Source organism: Taeniopygia guttata, chromosome 1A, assembly GCF_048771995.1.
Source record: "Taeniopygia guttata chromosome 1A, bTaeGut7.mat, whole genome shotgun sequence".
Classification (NCBI taxonomy): Eukaryota; Metazoa; Chordata; class Aves; order Passeriformes; family Estrildidae; genus Taeniopygia; species Taeniopygia guttata.
The window spans coordinates 14,236,294-14,255,704 of NC_133025.1; the positions used below are offsets into that span (position 1 = coordinate 14,236,294).

Sequence of the window (19,411 nt, forward strand, 5' to 3'; positions counted from 1 at the left end):
AATGGTGATGGTATATCAGGCACCAGCACAAATCTTGGTTTTGCAGTTGCCACATTCAAGGCACTGCCTTCAGCACACATTTGGGGTAGGACAGAAAGGGAGTAGCAAAGTGTAGATCCAAATAAAGACATTCTGAAGTCTAGAAAGATTTACTATAAATCTGCATCTAGCTGAAACATTGGACATAACCTGCAATCTGTATATAGTCTGCATCTGTGTACTATTTGTTTCCTTCTGGACACCTTGGACTAACTTGTTGAGTGAAGATGCTCTGCTAACCCACAGAGATGTTTGCCCAAGATGCTCTGGAAAGCACTAGAAAACCAAAGTGCCGCACTTCATTGGGAGAATCTCATCACTTTAGGAATCAGGCCAACAGGGAGTTAGCGCAGCCCAAACCTAAATGAAGGGTTCCCTGGTTGTTCTTGCTGGAATATCATCAAGGTTTTCTTGGTGAATCTCTTCCAGTACACTAACTTATGTACCATCATGTCTGAAATCTTACCAAGGCATTCAGGTAGCCTACAGCATCTAGAGAGAGGGCTTAGAAACTTCTCTGTCATTTAATAGCATCCAGAAAAGAAGGAAAGTTACTGCCTTAGCCATATGGCAAAAGCATCTGATTCAAATGCTTTTCAGAAGACACAAAATCACTGCCGTAGTCCCTCTCATGCTGCTCCAGGAAGCCCATCATGAGTGATGAACTCTGAGATTCATGCCACCAAGAGATGTTTGCAGCACACACAGGGTTCAGCGGGATATACCCTTCACATCCATGGAGATCACATGCTGGCCATCTTCACTTCTACGTCACTGCAGGCTGAGAGCTCTACAGTCAACATATCCTACAAACTCAAGGGAAAAACAGGAACTGCCCAGAAGAGCTGCCTGTGCAGCTGGTCCTTACCGACGGCACCGTTGTGAATTCGGGCTGACAAGCTCACTATGAGCCGTGCACACACTTCAGGCAGGACGTGAGGCCCAACTTCGGATGCAATTTCAATACAGTGATACTTCTGGTACTCATCTAAATCCTTTTCACTGCATAAGTTCTCCACAGAGCCGATTCTGGGAATAAGTCCAAGCTTTGTCATTAAGGGAGAAAAGAAAATATTTTTGCTTAGATATATTGAAAGCCAGAATTTCCCACATTCTCTTAATGTGCTTTCCATTGCAAGGACAGAGGCCTGGGTTTCCAAATCTGCAGTTGTGCCATTCTGGCATCTATATTCACATTCATTCTGAAGGTCTAAACATTCTCTGAATTGTTCAAATAAGAGAGACTGTGTTTAAAAAAATAAAATTATAGTAAGACCTCTGATAAAGGCTCATAACTGGTCTTGCTGTGTTAGTGACTTCAAAAGCAGTGTCTGGCCAAAATTTTTACTTGTATTACTGTGATAAAGAAAAATCTCTGCCATGATACCACTGAAGGTTCTATATCCAAGAATAGCCAGCCCTTGCTAGGTCCAGTTCTACAGGAATAATTAGAGAGATAAACCTAAAAATATTTTTCTCAAGAGAAGGACCAAAACTAACACCCAATTCCTAACTTAATGGAAACTTAGGAAATATCTGGACCTGATTCCCAGGAAGTACACGATTAATTTTACTTTTCCAGTATAATCATTTAAAATATCCATGATTCCAACAAATTATAGATATTTTTTAAAACCTAAGTGATGAGGAGCTATACAAATTTACATTCATAGCTACAGCATCTTATCAGCATATATATATATGGACTGTGTTCATAATCAATGAGCAACAGATAGAGATACATGTATTGCTCCATGAAAATGTAACCAGATACAAATCTGCCTTTCCATACAAAAATATGCAAACAATGCCAGTGGAGAAAAACAGAAGCTGAATTTCTTTTAAAACACATTATACATTATTTAAAATATTTCCAATAAGTCTGTAAAAAAAAATCATCACTGTGTATAAATGCAACCTCAGGGGACTTGTGACAGAACTACTCACTGAGTCAATCAAGATGAATGATTTTGCTTTTTTGTCAGAGGCAGAGAGCTGAGAAAAATACACATCCACAAAATATTCTGTTCCCGGCTCCAGGCAGACTGGAGTTTGCAGAAATGCAATCCTGTTTAGCAGAAATGAAGCATAGTTATAGCCAGAAGTAAGCACAAGACAAGTTTACTGGATGTTGTGAGCTCTCCCTTCCCTCTGTGCCTGCAAACTGTTGCCTGCAGCCTGGAACAAGCCCTGCTGCTGTGAGGAGCACACCCAGCCCCATGCTTGCAGACTTTGGGAAAGCTGCAGGACTTCCTCCAGATGATTTACTAAATGCAATTTAATTCCAGGGAGATTAAACTGAAAATGGCAGGTTTTAATACTTCTAGCAAGGGGCTATGCAACTCACTGTTCATATTCATCCTTTCCTGTCCCTGTTTGATCAAGACATTGGTCACATCCTCTTAGCTTCTCTCTATTCTTTACACAGGTCCAGTCTGAAAAGCTGGTTTTGAAAATAGACTGGGACAGTGAATTTAAGGCCATATTTCCTTTCTATACTGAAGCAGCAGCAGTTGGATCTTCAACAGAGCAGCCAATCTCAGCTGGATCTCAGGCTGCTCTCCTGGATTTGGCAAACCTTTGCCAGATTAAGGACTGGAGCATCAGACTCTTCCTTCAACCCTATGTAGTATTGTGGTGTGCCAGCAACAGAAAAAGCCACACATGTGTTTCTGATATTCCCACTATCCCACACATTTGTTGCTCTGCATTGCTTCAGTAAATGATTTGTACACAGATGATCTACAGCCAAAAAGACAGCAACAGTCAGACCTCTTTGTAGCTGGGAGAGGCAACTCATGTGGTTCCTGTGAAAGGACCTTGTTTTTGCAGTGTTGACCTGACAAAATACCAGCAGGCTGGATGGCAACCCTTACAAGCCAGTCTTCCAAGAACTATAAACAAAAGACAAAAATTATGGCTATATTTTGTATCTGAAAAACCTGCCTTCTCTTTGCAAGCAGTAATGAAAGCCATGTGAATCACTGCACACTGCAGTGACAAGACAGACTTTCTCTTTCTTCTTTACAGCACTGAAAAACAATGTTATTTGTGAAAAATTCATTGTATTTGCAATGTAATGAAAAGCAGAGACAGAAATGGGACCTCAGCTGGTTCAAATGGAAACAGCTCTGTTAGAGTCATTGGAGTTGTTTCTTTTTTTAGCACGGTGTTATTCTGGAGATATCCATCATTAGCTGCCTTCTCACACATCTAATAAGAACTAGTAAACTTAAAAGACTTTGTAGCAAATGTATTTAAACCCCAACTCTTCAATCCTTAGACAGAAAAAGCTGTGTCAAACTAGCCTACTGAAAAATCGTTCCCATGTTTTAAGACATAGGGAGATTGTTTTGCCTCAAAATGCCAGTCAGAGAACAGAACACAATAGACAGCAGGAAAGTGTTAAGTTGTGGGACTGTCCCAGAGAATTGCAAAAGAGTAAGGAGTATACAAAAGCTGGTACCAATAAAACACTTGCGTGTATTTTTGAAGACATGGGTAAAGACCTGAGTTTAACCAGATTTGGATTAACAGATTTCTCTAGACATGTCATCATCATTAAGAAATCTTCTCCAGGCAAAAAATAGTAATTTGACTATTCTCCTACAATTTTTACACATCTCAAAGTCGAGCTGGAACAAATGGGAAGCGGGATGCCAGCAAAAGGCCCGATTAACTATCTACGCAAATCACTCCTTCCTGTACACATTTTCCTGCCCAAAAAAACCCAGCTAGGAATACAGGATGCTTGTCTAAAAGGAACTGCATTTTCCATGTGTTTGATTTTTGAGTAAAAAAGTCCAGTCCAAGTAAAGGTGTCAAAAGAGAAACATTCAGAAGATGAAATCTTGGCCAATGCTTAGAAACACTTTTAGTGCTGATTTTTCATATTTGAGTGGAAAGGGTTAAGGGAGTCAGTGGAGAACATATTACTTGGTTGGTAAGACAACTTATTACTGGGTGAAAAGCCAAGCAATTTAAATTTTAGATATAAAGAATAGGACAAGTTGCTCATCTTATTATTCACAAAATAGACCCTGCACCTATCACAACATCACAAGACTCACAAGATATCACAAGTACCTCAGGCTCATAACGAACTGTGATATCAAAGTCCATAGCAAAGGGAACATTGCTGATGGCAAATCTCAGCCCAGCTCCACTGGGAACGCGGGCAAAGCCATGTCCTGTCCATGTGACAGCCCGACCAGCGCTGGGCTGCCGGAACACCACCGCCAAATCTGGGTCCTGTCCAAACTGCATCGCACCCTGCAAACACACAATGACATTTTCAACAACACACAGAGTCAAATTACAACAAAAACAAACTCGGAAAAAAGAAAGGAAATATTTTTGCCACATTGTTTACTTATTTTAGCCATCAGTCTAATTTTCTGAATAAGCTCGAGATTGACAATCTAAGAACTCTCCCAAAGGTAGGATATTTAGGGGCACATGTAAAGTAAAGCAGCAACAGCAATAAGAGGGACTAGAATAATCCACTCACCTCTGAATATTTGGCATCTCCAAACACTCACATTGCAAACCTTAAGCAGAGTAAGCCTGATTTCATACTTTGCTGGACTATTCCATTATAAGCTGGATACATAAATATTAGTACTTAAAATGGCTGCATTTAAGTGCAGAATGTACCATGCTAATGTCTTGGTAAACTTCTTGAAAATATCTTGCAACCAAAAAAAAAAAAACAAAACCCTTTCATAAGGACTTTTCCAAAAATTCATGGAACTTGAGTCTACAAAAGCACTGGACATATCAGAGCAAGACTGTCAGTGTGAATAATAAAACGTCCAACCCAACTGTGTACCAAAAAATTGATTTGTGTCAGGATTGCAATGTCTAAGACGGCAAATCCCATGTACTCAGGCATTTGCTTGCCCTTTGTTACAAAATGAAACTTTATTATTTGGTGTAAACTTAAGTAACTACTCAAGTACTAATTTACCTGTTCCAGTCCAGATTTTCTTGCAGCTCGTTTCTTATTCTTCTGTAACACAATCTTTCCATTTTCAATCATGAACTCATAGCCTTTCTTCTGGAAGTAAATATCACACCTTGGAAGAGTGCTTGGCTGAACCTATGAAGTAATAAAAGAGGAGAAGCACTGTCTCAACAGTGTTGAAGAGTGATAAGCAAGTAAATGAAAATCCACATTCTTAAAACAAAATCTATTCTCACTGGGAGAAACGCTAAACTGTGGCCCAGCAGCTGCTGGAAACCTTTTTCCCTTACTCCCTTAAAATTAACTTGCACTTTTCCCTCATAAGCTTTGTCTCAGACATCTGTTTTCCATTTAATTATTGGATTGTAGTATAATTACTAACTGTGATTATAGATAGATATTTGTGGATGTGACCTGCAAATAAACAGTTTTTTTATTATTTTTATCTATTTTCTGTACAACATGCCAGAGAAAACATGTTAGCAAAAGCATAGACAGAGGAAGGGATGCACTCCAGGTTTGCACTCAACGACTATCCCCATGTTGAAGGGGGAAAAAATTAATTTTTCTAAAAACATTACAGATAGATGCCAAATTCTTGAGGAAATTAGGCTACAATCAATGCTGTTATATAAGGTAGCAGGAATTAGTCCAATGGAGCAGAGAGTAATTTGATTCTTCCCTTGTTGGAGATTCCCAGAAATGAAACATTTCATGAGAGCTGTTGGTAACTCAAATACTTTCCTCTAATTTAAATAATTAAATTTATTTCCCTAATTCACACTAGACCAGCCTGCACTTGAGAAGCAGCAAGGGCAGCTTTGCAGGTCATACCATACTGTAGTGACTGTCCCTTTTCAACAGCGACAGTTATGGAATATTCATGTCCATGAAAAACAAAAGCAAACTGATGATGGTCAAGGGACCTGCTTTGTGTTCTCCTGCTAAAGAGCAGCTCCCCAAGCAAGGGCTCTCCTCCTCACCCTCAGCTCCATGTCACCACCGCAGTAATCCCCCTCTCAGTACACCTAAAAAACCAAATACCTACCAAGGGTGCAGAGCCAGAAAGGGGCTTTGCATGCTCAGCTTCATAAATGTAATAGTCCAGGGGTAGAAAGAAGTATCCTGGAGCTGGCTCGTTGCACTGGCGGCTCACGATGTTGGGCAGACACTCGCACTGACCATCCTTCAGCGAGCACCTATGGGAGGAATTGGAAAAGGGAGGACATCAGAGTGGCACAGCTGGGTCCTCCCAGCATGTGGGCAGCTCACACCCACCCTCACTCCACCTTTGCTTAATTTCTCCCATTGCTGGATTACCTCCATTACTAAACTTCTTCATATCACCCATCTCCTCTGCTTCTGATGCTGGATTTATTCAATGCTACCTTTCCATTACTTCAGAGTTCACAACGTCCTTTGTCTTTGTGTGTTCCATACCTGAAGCACTGACCCTTTTGTTTCCTGAGCATCTGTTACTGTCTATTCCTGTATCATTTCTTGTATCTTTTTCTGTAAGAATCACTATATCACAATTCTTAATAATCTTTCACCCACAATTATGGAGGCAGGACGTGAGTTCAGAAGGACCTTTGATGTGATATTGAATGTTTTCATAGGCTTACACAGATATTTAACACACCAGGTGATTTACCTGCTCACAAGGAGCTGCTCTACATCATGGGACTGTTTGCTCCTCTGTCTGAAGCCTAACAGCAGTAGTGAAGACCCCTGCCCAACAGATCTTTGGAGGACCCCAACTGAAACCAACCCTGCTTCTAAAATTTTACATTTTAAATAGGACCCAGAAAAAAAAGAATTCTAGCATTTAAGGTAGGAAGCTAAGTTAAAAATCTCACCTCTAACTTCTAATTTCTAATAATATTAGGGCCTCTGGTTCTCTCAAGGCATATGTTTTATATTCCATATTAAATGCATCTAGGCTCAACCTGATTTAAGGTTGGCTTCAAAGGAAATAGGTAAATCCCCTTACCACAAATAAATTTCCAAGCTCTTCACCCAACTTTACACTGTTTGTATATGATGAAATTCCATCTACATTCTATTTTCCTATTTGTACTGTGACTGTATTAACAAGAAAATCTATCCTAAGAGTTCATAAAAATTAAAACTAAGAAAGAATTTGAAGAACTTTTAACTTACAAGTTATTCTGGGATCCACCAATATCACAGTCGCAAGGAGAACAGCCATACAAGCTGTTGCCAAGACCCCAGTATCCTGCCTGGTATAAAAAGAAAGGTTCTTTTATTGCAAATGTTTAAGTATGCAAAGCAAAACAAAACTCGTTTTGCTGGATGAACAATGGAGCCCTACTGTGCTTGACCATGGGAGATTGCTTCTCTTACCGGATAGCAGGGGTGCTCCGCCACTGCAAGAGCCAGATATTTACCCACTTGTACAAGCAATTGCTCTGTAAACAGTTAAGATGGATCAAGGACATAATTTTGCATTTCCTTTCCTTCCTGGGAATGCTCCTCCCCCTGCAATTTGATTGCACAAATATTTGGGAGCAGTGAAAGAAAAGCAGACATGTCAAGGCAAATTGGGAGCATACATTATTTTGAATTTTGACTAATTGTTTACTTTTCTGGCAACAAAAATGTGTCAGATGGATGAGGATACTTCCAAAACCACATGCAGAAGTGACCCCAAAAACTGAGTACATACAAGGCATTTTTCACAGCGCTGCCCTGTGGTGAACCTCTGGCAGAGGCACTCTCCCGTGGCAGGATCGCAGACAGAGAAGGGCAAGCTGCCCAAGGGATCGCAGTTGCAGGCTGCAGGGACAGAAAAGTGCAGTTACCTCTGCAGGCCCCAGTGACAGCTCAGGACTGCCATTTACATTAGATGTGGCATCAGCATGTCAGGCAGACTCATCCTCCACCCAGACACTCTGCAGATGAATGTGCCCTGGCACCCTCCAGCCCTCAGACTGCCCTTGGAAATGGACAATTTCCTCGGTGGGTCCCTCTCTGGGGGTAGCAGAGGCACTTGGCAGTGGATTGCCAAGCGCTGTGTGCTGATCTGTGCTGCAGTCCTTGTGTGTGGCTGAGCACCTGGTGTGGGCAAAACGTGGTCACAAACCCACAGTGCACCTGGGCAGGGGTGAGATGTATTTTCACCAAACCTTTCTCAGGGGAATGGTTGGCTGGAAGTTCTTTTGGCAGGGCAGCAGCTCCTGTCATCTCAATATCCCTTTTCAATTAAGTTGCATATTTAATAACCCTTCTTTTAACAACAGCCTGATCTGTTATATTATACTATGCATTCTGAAAGTGATCTTGGATGCTGCACCAGAAACTCTGAATTTCGTTGACATTAAATTACAGTAGGCAACTGTGTATTTTGTGACACAAGTCATAAGAGCATTAGTGTGTGGATCTGTGCATTCTACTACCTCCATGCCTTAAAAACGCTTTGGAAAGGAGACTAGAAGAGGTGGTTTACATACGCTGGCAGCCCAGGGGGTCGCTGCTGCTCAGCCCGTAGTAGTTTGCCTTGCACTTGTCACAGCGAGCGCCCTCCACGTTCTCTTTGCAGGGGCACCGGCCCGCGACCGTCCCCAGCGTGGGGTCCGTGCGGCCCTCGCACACGCCCTCGTGCAGGGAACCCTCGGGGTCACAGCTGCATGCTGCAGGCAGGGTCAGGGAGACACACAAAAAAAGCACATGTAGAAGTAAGCATGAAAATGTAAATACAGAGCTGCTGGTCATCTGCCCTTGGCTCCTTAAGGACTTTTCACGCCAAACAGTTGCTACAATTAAATAACACTCAGAGCATTTTCTCCATCCTATGTTAATGATGAATTTAGGTCATCTTTCAGAAGAAGAGCTTTCATGTCTGAATGATTATTTTTCTTGCATATGGCAGGTATCTGGCAAAAGTTATTTACTCCTCCCATCATTTTGGAGCCTCTTCTGTAAATGCTGAAGGTCACAGAAGCAACATCACTACTGCAATTCATATTTATATTAACCTTGTTCAAGAAAAATGATAGCTTTGCTGGATTTCTAAGCTCTATTTAGCAAGGAGTTGGAATATACAGCTTTTTTCACAATGCTGGTTGGAGGATACTGTCATGCAGCTACTTAGTAGGGCAGTTTGGATGTTACAGGTTTGGTAACGTTTTTACAACCATGTGGACATTTAAGCAGGGGGATGGCCAGAGGGCTCAGAGCAAAGGGAACCAGAACAACCCTGTTTTGAGTCATTCTTACAGAAGTTAAAAAGGGAAGCTTACGGAGGCACGGCCAAGGATCTGAGATGTCTTTGAGTGGATCCTGGTAAAAGGAAGGTTTGCACCTGTCACAGTGTTGGCCGGTGGTGTTGTCCTGACAGTCCTCACAAACGCCGCCGCTGACCCCACCACTGGCCTGGTACACGGCCATGTCAAAGTGGCATCTGCTGGAGTGGCTGTTGCAGTTACAACCTGAAACCAAAGCAAACAGTGGGGTATGTCACACCATGTAAATGCTGTGGTCTTGCTACATTGCTGTCTACACTTAAGACAGGGTTACTGGTTACTTGCATGATTTCAGTGCCCAGCAAGATTATTTGCGGGCCTTGTGTCTTACAGCTGGGGGAAAAAATTGGAGTCTTCGGTCAGAACTATATCCTAAACCTGGAAATGCAGGTGAGTGTGCCTGATATGCAGTGGGGAACACTGCTCTGCTGAGGAAATCTCTAGCTGAATATCTGTTACGGGTCCTAATATATTATTCTTGTGTATACTGCATTGCTCATTATTGTGGAAATAAATAATTTAGCCTTTTCTAAATTCTTTCACTCACATGAAAAACACTGTGCAAACCAATGAATGATCTTTTTTGCATTAGCTGCTTTTCCCCCTTTTTATTGTTTTGTTTTGGTTTGGTTTTTTCTGTATGAAAAATAAGAATATGAAACAGCTCTTCTTCTTGTAGGATAACACAGCACCTGTGGATGCAGGAATCTGTTTTCCTGGATGAGGCATGAAAACATCTCCCTTCCAGAAACCTGGCCATCCCATTATGAATTGAATGGACTAGGATTGTGCCACACCCACTCCTGGCTATTAAAAAGGAAAATATCATGCTTGAGTTACGTTTGCAAGCATTATCTTGTGTCCCTTCAGCTGGCCTCCAGGGAGCATCATTGTAGAAATCTTTACATCTTTCACAAGAGAAACCTTCAGTGTTATGGTGGCAGATACATCTCCCATGGACCTGTAATGTGGTGAGAACAGAGAGAAGATAAGGTGACAGAGGAGAGGAGAGGGGAGAGGGAGAGGGGAGAGGGAGAGGGAGAGGGAGAGGGAGAGGGAGAGGGAGAGGGAGAGGGAGAGGGAGAGGGAGAGGGAGAGGGAGAGGGAGAGGGAGAGGGAGAGGGAGAGGGAGAGGAGAGGAGAGGAGAGGAGAGGAGAGGAGAGGAGAGGAGAGGAGAGGAGAGGAGAGGGATGTCAGCAAGATCCAGAAAATTTGAAGCTCTTTGGCTCCCTCAGCTGACATAATTTTCAATTATTTGAGTAAAGTATCTGGAGAATGCCTCCAAACATTGGCCAAATAGTTTTAAAAACACTGAGCAACATTTAGAAAAAAATTACTTCTAGAGATGTCAAAGGAGACCTCAAGACCCTACATGTCTTCATATTGTGATACATATTTTCCAGAAGAAAAAAACTCTTGTTCCCAGAGGGAAAGAACTTGCAATCATATTCCTGGAATTTTTAATAATCCATTTTTCATGGGTTAGCTTTGTATTATCAACTATTCTTTATGCCAGTGCCTCCTCTCCCACTGCAGAGCCTCCAAGCCCAGATGGAGTGTGGAATGCACCCAACAAGTGGCCATTCAAGTCTGCACATGCCACAGGCTACTTACTGCATTACATTTGCACCATTACAGCTCTGGAATTTTGCTGCTATTACCAACACATCTTGTCCCAGTTGCTTTTGAAACACCACAGAAGTGCCAATAAAGACAGCTTCTGTGCATTCCAACCCCAGGCTTTAAAGGAAGAGTCTGCATTGAAACATTTAACAACTAGCAGTTGCAAATGGTCAATCCAAAGATTATCAGAGATCTTCCTTCATTTCCCTCCCTCCATCTCTTTCTTCTTATAAAGTATCAATTGAGACTCCCCTTTTCGGAGGGAGCATTCAGGACGCACCATCCCAGACTGATGGAAAACATCTCCCCGTAAGTTCTGTATGGAATCACACTGGCTGGCATGGCCATTGCAAAAGCAGCTGCCCTGCACAACCATCTCATAGATGGCATAGTAGTACTTCTCAAGGGGATCACTGTGCCTCCTCCCAAGCAGAGCATCTCCAAGAGTGTGGAGTTTAGTAAAATTGATCCTTAGGTTTGTCAATGTAATGAGATCTGGAAGGCAAGAAGAGAGATCAGGAGACCAAGTTCAGTCTACAATGAACAGTATGAAATCTTCAGCTTGAATGAGTAATCCAAGAATTTTCCCATAGTGAAGAAATAATAAAAATGATCCAATATTGGCCAAGCTCAGTAATGCCTACAGTGGCAGTGCAGGGACTCACTCCTGGCACACAGCTGCATAAGTGTTAGCATCCTGTTTGGTATGGCTCTGCATTTTCCCACCCACTATCTTCATGGGTTCATGTGTACCTCCTGGACTGCTCTCAAAATGCAGTGTGGATTGGGCCTGAATCCAGAGGGAAAGGCAGTTTAGCTTCATGGATGTGCTCTGCAGAGCTTTGCTGTTTGCCCCCCAGGGCTAGAGAACAAGACTGGCCCATTTAATTTATTAATACAATGTGCCCCTAAGGTCTTTAGGTACCTAATTTTCAACATCATTGACTTACACCAACTGAGCTGTTGACTCTTTCAGTGTACAAAACAAAAAATACCAGCAAAGTGTCTCTGGACAAAACATGTAGTGTCCATACCTTGGATATATGGCACATACGGATTTTCTATTTCAAAGCTGGGATCCAAAGCTTTTAAAACAACCTGCAAAACAAATCAATAAAACTCTAGAGATGAGATGAGCGGCCACCAAAGGGATCAAAGGACAGGTCTCTGCTTTTAGCAGACACAGACAAGAGACCTTTAGTTCCACAAATGATTTGAACTCATACAAACAGACACTTGAAAGTACCTCGCCTTCAGTGGAGGGCTCGATGTCTGAATATCTTGAATCACAAACAACATCTCCAACACTTTTTGCTGGACCAGAAGAGATGTTGGGGAAAGAAGCTGCACAGTCATGTGCAAAATATCTAAACACTTTCCAGGTCTGACCAAAATCAGTAGAGCGCTCAACCAGCATTGCTGCAGGCCGAAATGTCTGCAAGAAATATTTCAAGAATTCCCTAAGTCAGCATTAACAAGACACCTCAGGGGTTGTTATATTGATATTCCTCTGTTAAGGATGCTAAAATTTTGTATTTGAGAGTTTATAGTACAGTTCATTAAAGTACTGTGATGGTTACAGGGTCTCTGAAAAAGCTCATTAGAACCTCTCTCTAGCAAAAGGGAAAGATAACATTTCATATAAATGTGTGATTACTTTCTATGTAAGGAAGTTTGCCATATCAATATAGGAATTTAGTACAAAAAGAAATTGTAATCATCTGGATCAGAATAGATACACATGAACTGAACTAAATTGAAAGTGCCACTGCAGTTCAGATATGTCCTACATTTTTGGAGTTTAATTTTGCAAAGTATTTTTTCAGTTTTAATTATTGGATTTATGGAAAATAGGACCAAAAGGTATAGGAGTAGGAAGCTATTCAGTCTATCCTCCTCCCCTAAGGCAGGATCAACTATAATTTAACCATACTTGACAGGTGTTTATCTAATCTGTTCTTACAAACCTCTAAATATGGAGCTTTCATTGCCTCTCCAAGCAATTAATTCCTGTGGTTAAGTAATTAGTGTACAACATTACATAAAAGCTCTGGTAAAAGCTGTACCTTAAAGGTCAGGATAAGATGGCTGAATTGGAATAAAGTTTCTAGGTCCAATCTAATGCTGACATGGTCAATGCCTGAAAAGAGAATGAAAATGAAGTGCATAATGTGTACATTGAAGGGGTTGCTTCAAAACATTGAAGTTTTCCCATGGGAGATTTAAAGATGACTTTTCCAGCAGAACAGCTAGACTCTTTAGGGCGTCCCCTGTGCACAAACCTGTGCAGCTGGACCTCTCTCTCTGGGGCAATATGATGTGCTGCCTTCCTGGCACTGTCACCAGCAATGCTGGTGACTGAGACTGCAGGAGATGGCTGAAGGTCCTGCTCACGTAATTCAGACTGTAAATGATGGTCATGGTAGGGTTCTGGGTTTGTGTTTCTATATCCAGTTAGGTTTATTTCTTTTTAATCCATTAAAATAATTTACTTATTGCTAAGAAAGAAAAAGAGAACTAATAAAATGAGGTATTTTCTTCATGCTAAACAGAACTGTTAAACCCTTCTATACTTCCAGATGTGAAATTTGTCATGAGCAGAGCTACTGCATTAGGCATCTTCCAAAACTGCAACAAATATGGAAAAAAACTCTAGAAGTCACACACTCTCAGCAGAGAGTTCCAGGAGCTCAGCTGATATCCCCATTGTTCACATCTACATGCACCATCTCAGAACTCCTGCTGACCAGGCTGTGCATGAGACCTCATCCCAGAAGAAAGACAGAACAAGGAAAGCTCCTCTCATAGCTGGCCTGCAGCTTTATTGGCAGTGGTGTCCAGAGCCAGTCACAAATCCTTGCTAAACGCCATGAAAAAACAAGGCTTATGGATTTTCAGTTGGATACTCAAAATAGAGGTAACATATTATCTTATTTTTCTATGCCTTAATTTCCAACCAGTCAAATGCTTTTCACATAATCACTGTGCGTCAAATAAGGCAGAGTAAATGTTATTCCTCCTAGCATGTCTTCCCAGAGAAGCTGTAAGGATATTATCTTCATCAATTCTGGAACTGGACGTATCCTCAGCAAGTTGCAGAGGACACCAAGCCTAGTGGTGCTGTTGACACATGTGAAGGATCAATGACCATCCAGAAGGACCTGGAAAAGCTTGAGATGTGGGTCCCTGGGAGTCTGATGAGATTTGTCAAATGCAAGGTGCTACACCTGGGTTAGGACAATCCCCAGAAACAATACAAGCTGGGGGATAAATGGATCAAGAACAGCCCGGCAGAAAAGGAATTTGGGAATATCAGAATAAGGGAGCTGATAGCCAGACTTTAATTTTTTTTTTCTAAACTATTATTTCTTTAAAAATAATTTTTAAATGGCTATTTGTGTTTTACAGACTATCTTTACATTAAATCTGTAGGCAAATGTATATTTTGCCTCAAATGAATATTCTGTCAGGGCAGACACCCCGTGGAAAATATATGGCTTTCATGTATAACCCAACATTGCCACACGTCCTCTGGTCAGCTCTTGGAGGTGCTGAGTTTAGAGCTTGTCCATAGAAACACAGACTTCCTGAAATCTTATCTTGCTACACACAAATGAGTTTAAATGATTCAATATTAACTAATCAAAGAATAGATGCAGTTTTTTTCATCTCTTCATGAAGGCAATAAAGCAATCCCACAGTAACATTTTGCAGTAATATTTTATCTAAGGAACTTACCATTTTCTGACTGCCACCACTTCTTTTTCCTTTTGGGCTCAAATGTTGTAATAACATTTTCGACCATGTGACTGTTGTGCTGGGTATAGGGATTATATGGGTATCTGGAATCACAGAGAAAGCACTTCTCTTCAGCCTAGAAAACAAAATGAGCAAAATAAAAGCTTAATTTGGATTCTTCACTAAATATTAGGGGGATGTATGTATATTTCTGCCATTGCAAGGCTTGAACCTGTCTTGTTGCTTTGGATGCCTGTGCTTTTAATCACTTGGGCTTTTCATAGACAAACTCAAGGGAACCATTACATGCACAAAGCATACACATAGTAAATGTTGGTCATGGTCTCCCCCAGGTACTTTATAAAAATTACACTTTTGCAGTTGTGGAGAAAGGATCTCAGTAAGACCAGGTACCAGGTAAGTAGCTGGTTTGGGATGACACCGCCACTCTGACAGCTGTCAGTGTCTTCTGAAGCGTAGGGGAACTTGGAAACTTTAAAACCAATGCAAAGGAGTAAAATCGGGATACCAATAGGATACAAGGGTCTTATTTGAAAATGTTACAAGCAGAAGATGCAGGTAGTAATGATTAACCGATATCTCAGTTCTGAATGAGAGGCTTTGATAGTGAGGGCAAGGAGTTCCTGTTTAAGGTGATAAGATGGGGATTGAGCTGGAGAGCAAGAAGAGGTGACAAGGTTAACATGCTGGGCTGGGAGATGGCCTGTGCTGGGCCATGTGGAAAGCCTGAGCAGCCATCACAGCCAGCAGGGTTCCAGGGAAGTGTTCAGCAGCGTGGGCAGGGGTGGACGCACTGTGCAGACTGACTCCAGGAGATTTGGGCAGAGTGTAGTGTGAGGATGCAGGAATAAGCCCCAGCAGAAGGTGATGCCTAAGCTGTGTGCCTGGCTGGTGGGGACAGTGGCAGGAGGAAGAGGGGATGACACAGCACCCCAGAGGGAACTGAAGGAGGAGGCATGAGTTCAGTGCCCATGGCTGGGAGGCTGGAATGACCTAGAAGGAGATGGGTGGAGAGGCACTCCACTTAGCACACTTAGGATCCACAAAGAATTGAGAATGGTTTTAACATCTTTGCATTATGCAATCACCGGGGAATTACTTGCATTTAAATAAATTAAGATATATAGATTTACAGGTATAATTAATGTATTTTAAACATGGTAATTATGTATTATATTTAGTCATTCTATACTACACTTGACAAATGTATGAATGCATATTTTAGAAGATGAGAGAGAAATTAAAAAAAAAATACTCTGTCATCTCGTTTCACAAAGCCCTGATAAAGAGAGCTCAGGTTGTTGAAGCAGTTGGAAGACCATGCACACTCACACTCTGGTTTATATAGATATACAATATGACACTGGAGCAACTTATGTTGAAGGTTGCTCCATAAAAATCTGCTCAAAAGGACAAGCATGTGCATGTCCACATCTGGCAGATCTCATTTGCTTCTGAATTGTGCATTTTTATACTATCCTGTTTTTCTCTTTCAAAACATGTGTAAGTAGTAAATCCAATCACTGAGCTAAAATCCACTTAACCTACATTTTAAAAGCAATAAGACCTATTAAAGACTAAAAATTATTTGTAGTGCTTCTTCCCAAACACAAGGCAGTTGAATTCTATTTTTTCCCCATCTGAATCCCAGCTAAATCTTGGCTTTTGGTAGCTTGCCACGTTGAGTAATACCCACTTTCATGAGTAAGGTTTGCTCTTATGACATCTGACAAAGGTCACCAGGAGGGAAACTGGTAGAGAAAGAACTTTGGTTTACAAAATGCAAAACTTCCTGGTCTGCCTCCAGCAAAGAATTCAAAATGTGCTGCTGAGAAAGCAAATTGAAAGTGAAGTGGCACTTTGATGCACTGTAGGTGACAACACATTTAAGGCAAGATAATGGAAAAGAACACGATGCCAAAGCACCTCTCTCTCTCTCAAGCTCTGCAAAGCAGCAGAGTTTGTAGTTTTCACCCTCTTCAGGAGACAGCCACTAGGGGTCAAGATACGTTAAAGCAGCTTTAAATCACAGGGATTATTGCAGAACAGCTGCTCCTTTTCATGAGTCTGTATTTACATGATTTAAAGGATAAGTACAGGCAAGTGAAAATATTAATTTTTTTATTGCTCTTTGATCTCCTCCTAAAAAGCAAGACTAAAAGGCAATCATCAAGCTTTAGGGCAAGAAAGATGATCCAGGCTATTTTATCAAAGGAAAGAGATATTTATATTTTGCAGAAAACTGTGGATACAATGTCCAGCTTGGAGCAGTGCTTGGTTCCATGTCCATACTTTATTCTACAAATGTGTCACAACATTAAGCTAGAAGGTCATAAACTGTAATTCTTTTCACTTGCTTATAAATTAAGATGTATTTTAACTTCCTCTTCAGCCTAGGCTGTTATTTAGTGGCAAATTTTTTATTTGTGAAAATTTATTAGCTCAGTGGGGCCAAGTCCTCCAGGACATAAACAAGGCAATCCTCATTTCTGCACATCTTTCATAGATCCAGTGGTTCCCCCTCATCACTGCAGCCAGGGAACAAGAGGCATCCCTCTGGTCAGCCACATTTTGGATCTGCTGACCCACCCACATGGCCAAAGCCTGGACAACATTAAGTCTTCCCTTTTCAGAGACAGCTTTTTGCTTTCAGCAACATTGGCCTCATTTCAGATCAAAAGAGAGGAGAGTGTATGGTGTGAATCTCTTAACATATGAGGATGCCTAAGGGATATCCTTAACAGGCTGCCTCAGGTCTCAACACCATACGGGCATGTCCTCTGGAGAAGGCCCTGCAGCCTGTGGGACCCCTGCACTCACACACACAGACCATGGGCTTCACCTCTGGGGCCTGAGTGGGAAGAGGACTTGCAGAGCACAGCTCCTTCAGAAATCCCTGTGCTCAATCCCTGTGCATCTCAGGGGTGTTTCTCCCCCTTGGGAAGATATGCATCACTGTGGAGGCTGTTTGCTGCCAAACCTTCCATATGTGCAGTGAGGCACAGCCTTCCACCAGACTTAGTGTCACACTGTCTGATAATTATTCAGATAACTCCCACAGGAACTTCCAAGTCTGGGCAAATTCCCTACACAGATGAGAGTAAGGTTAGTAGGAAGAGCGAGAATATGGTTAGTAAGAGAAGTTCATTTAAAAAGTTTATTAAAAGTTTATTAAAAAAGAAAGAGCAAACCAACCTCTAGGTAGCCTATAATGCAGTACTTCTGAGGGCTGTTCATCCCACAGGTTGATGTGGCTGTCAGTTGCTTGCTGCGGCCCTGGAGAAGGTCCCCAAGGGCTGGGTGGCAGGACCCAGCATCACAGTCATGCTGTGCATGCTGGGGTCTTATCAGCACTGAGCATATAAGAAGATCAAAGAAATATTAAATTGTTTTGTATAGCCAGCAATATTCTCCAGACAAAATCAGTTAAATCCCAACACAAGCAGAAAACTTAATTATCCTTTGCCTGTACCCCTTTTGTCCTTAGTTATACATTTTTAAAAGAACTTCAGTAATGAACATACCTGCTGCAAAAGAATATAAAAAATATAGCTAGCATATTGCAAATCTATGCTAAAACTTAAATTTTCAGCATGTTACTTTTCAGTAAAAATGCCAATCTGCCATGAGCAATAATTTTTATGCTTCCCGCCCTGACATACAGCAATTGCCAGAATTGCCAGCAGTCCTACAAAAGAGCATTGAGCATTTCTATTGACTATGTGCACAGAGACAGATTTGAATTAATTCCACTTATTTCTGTTGAAATAAGTGTTCCAAGTTATAATGGTGGAAATTAAATCAGGATTGAGATGAGGATTGACATTAGGAGCCCCTCAGATTTTCTTTTAATTTGCAGTGAATTCTTAGTCCAGTGTCAGAACTCTCTCAGACCCAATGGAGTGGCCATTAATAAGTAAAAAGAGTAATTCTGAATTCTCTGAGTAATTCCAGGACTTCTTTGTTTTTCTTGAAACAACTTTCAATATCTTCCCCATTATATTAAGCCTTCCCTTACAGGGATTTTTCTTTTAAACAAGTTCTGTCCTGAAACTCTGCAAAGGAATGGGTACCTTGGAGGCTATATCCATTCACCTTTACTTGGCTCAACTTGTTAGAAAAGGTGCAGTTAAAAAACCCAAACAACTGATACCCACAGAATACTAGAAATCCAACTCCAATAGTAAAAATACAGCATTTTATAGCCAAATTTTAGTCTATGGCTCAAGCTATAATTCAGATGATGAGTGACACTTGACTCTAGATGTAAAGCAGTGCCAATGTTTAGTTAGTCTGCTCTTTTTAGTTATACAAATCCATGCTCATTATTTATTAACAGATGTTGACTGCCCTTTTCAGGACCTGAATCAGATTCAATTATAACATGTATGTTTTCTTTGTACTTGAAGATTTCATATCTCATAGGTCCCTCATTGGCAGGAGAGTGGGGAATAAGGATTCACTGTCAAGTGTTTCTCAATAGCATTTTTTTAAAAGAAGTGCTTTAACAAAATCTTGGAAAGGTGTGTAAATCACATGATAATATTTGAGAATTGGCCTGAGTCATTGTAGCATCTGTACTTACTGAGGTGTAACAGGATGGCCAGCCCCAGCCTCATGCTTCCCCATCAAACTCTGACCGGTACTGCTGCAAGAGAAAAACTGGTCCATCACTTGGTGTTCTCTCTCACCAGGGCACACAGGTGTACCCAGAACCAGCCTTTAGTAAAGTGACAGAGATGTAATAAAAATATAAAG

The 19,411-nt window shown here is 41.3% G+C and overlaps 1 protein-coding gene across 2 annotated transcripts in view; it reads right to left on the reverse strand.

Annotated features, from left to right (window-relative positions):
- Positions 1-19,411, reverse strand: part of LAMB4 (laminin subunit beta 4) — a 41,108-nt gene that overhangs the window by 20,215 nt on the left and 1,482 nt on the right. For both annotated transcript variants that reach the window (XM_072919805.1, XM_072919799.1), the window contains exons 2-19: positions 19,239-19,301; positions 17,849-18,006; positions 14,633-14,768; positions 12,961-13,034; positions 12,141-12,329; positions 11,929-11,992; positions 11,175-11,389; positions 10,111-10,231; positions 9,268-9,456; positions 8,479-8,658; positions 7,695-7,804; positions 7,169-7,248; positions 6,054-6,204; positions 5,009-5,140; positions 4,126-4,311; positions 2,812-2,933; positions 1,987-2,107; positions 908-1,085 (exon numbers count right to left, since the gene is read on the reverse strand). In XM_072919805.1, the coding sequence (XP_072775906.1) occupies positions 908-1,085; positions 1,987-2,107; positions 2,812-2,933; positions 4,126-4,311; positions 5,009-5,140; positions 6,054-6,204; positions 7,169-7,248; positions 7,695-7,804; positions 8,479-8,658; positions 9,268-9,456; positions 10,111-10,231; positions 11,175-11,389; positions 11,929-11,992; positions 12,141-12,329; positions 12,961-13,034; positions 14,633-14,768; positions 17,849-18,006; positions 19,239-19,272 (2,440 nt within the window). In that variant the 5' untranslated portion in view covers positions 19,273-19,301. The remainder of the gene's footprint in view (positions 1-907; positions 1,086-1,986; positions 2,108-2,811; positions 2,934-4,125; positions 4,312-5,008; positions 5,141-6,053; positions 6,205-7,168; positions 7,249-7,694; positions 7,805-8,478; positions 8,659-9,267; positions 9,457-10,110; positions 10,232-11,174; positions 11,390-11,928; positions 11,993-12,140; positions 12,330-12,960; positions 13,035-14,632; positions 14,769-17,848; positions 18,007-19,238; positions 19,302-19,411) is intronic.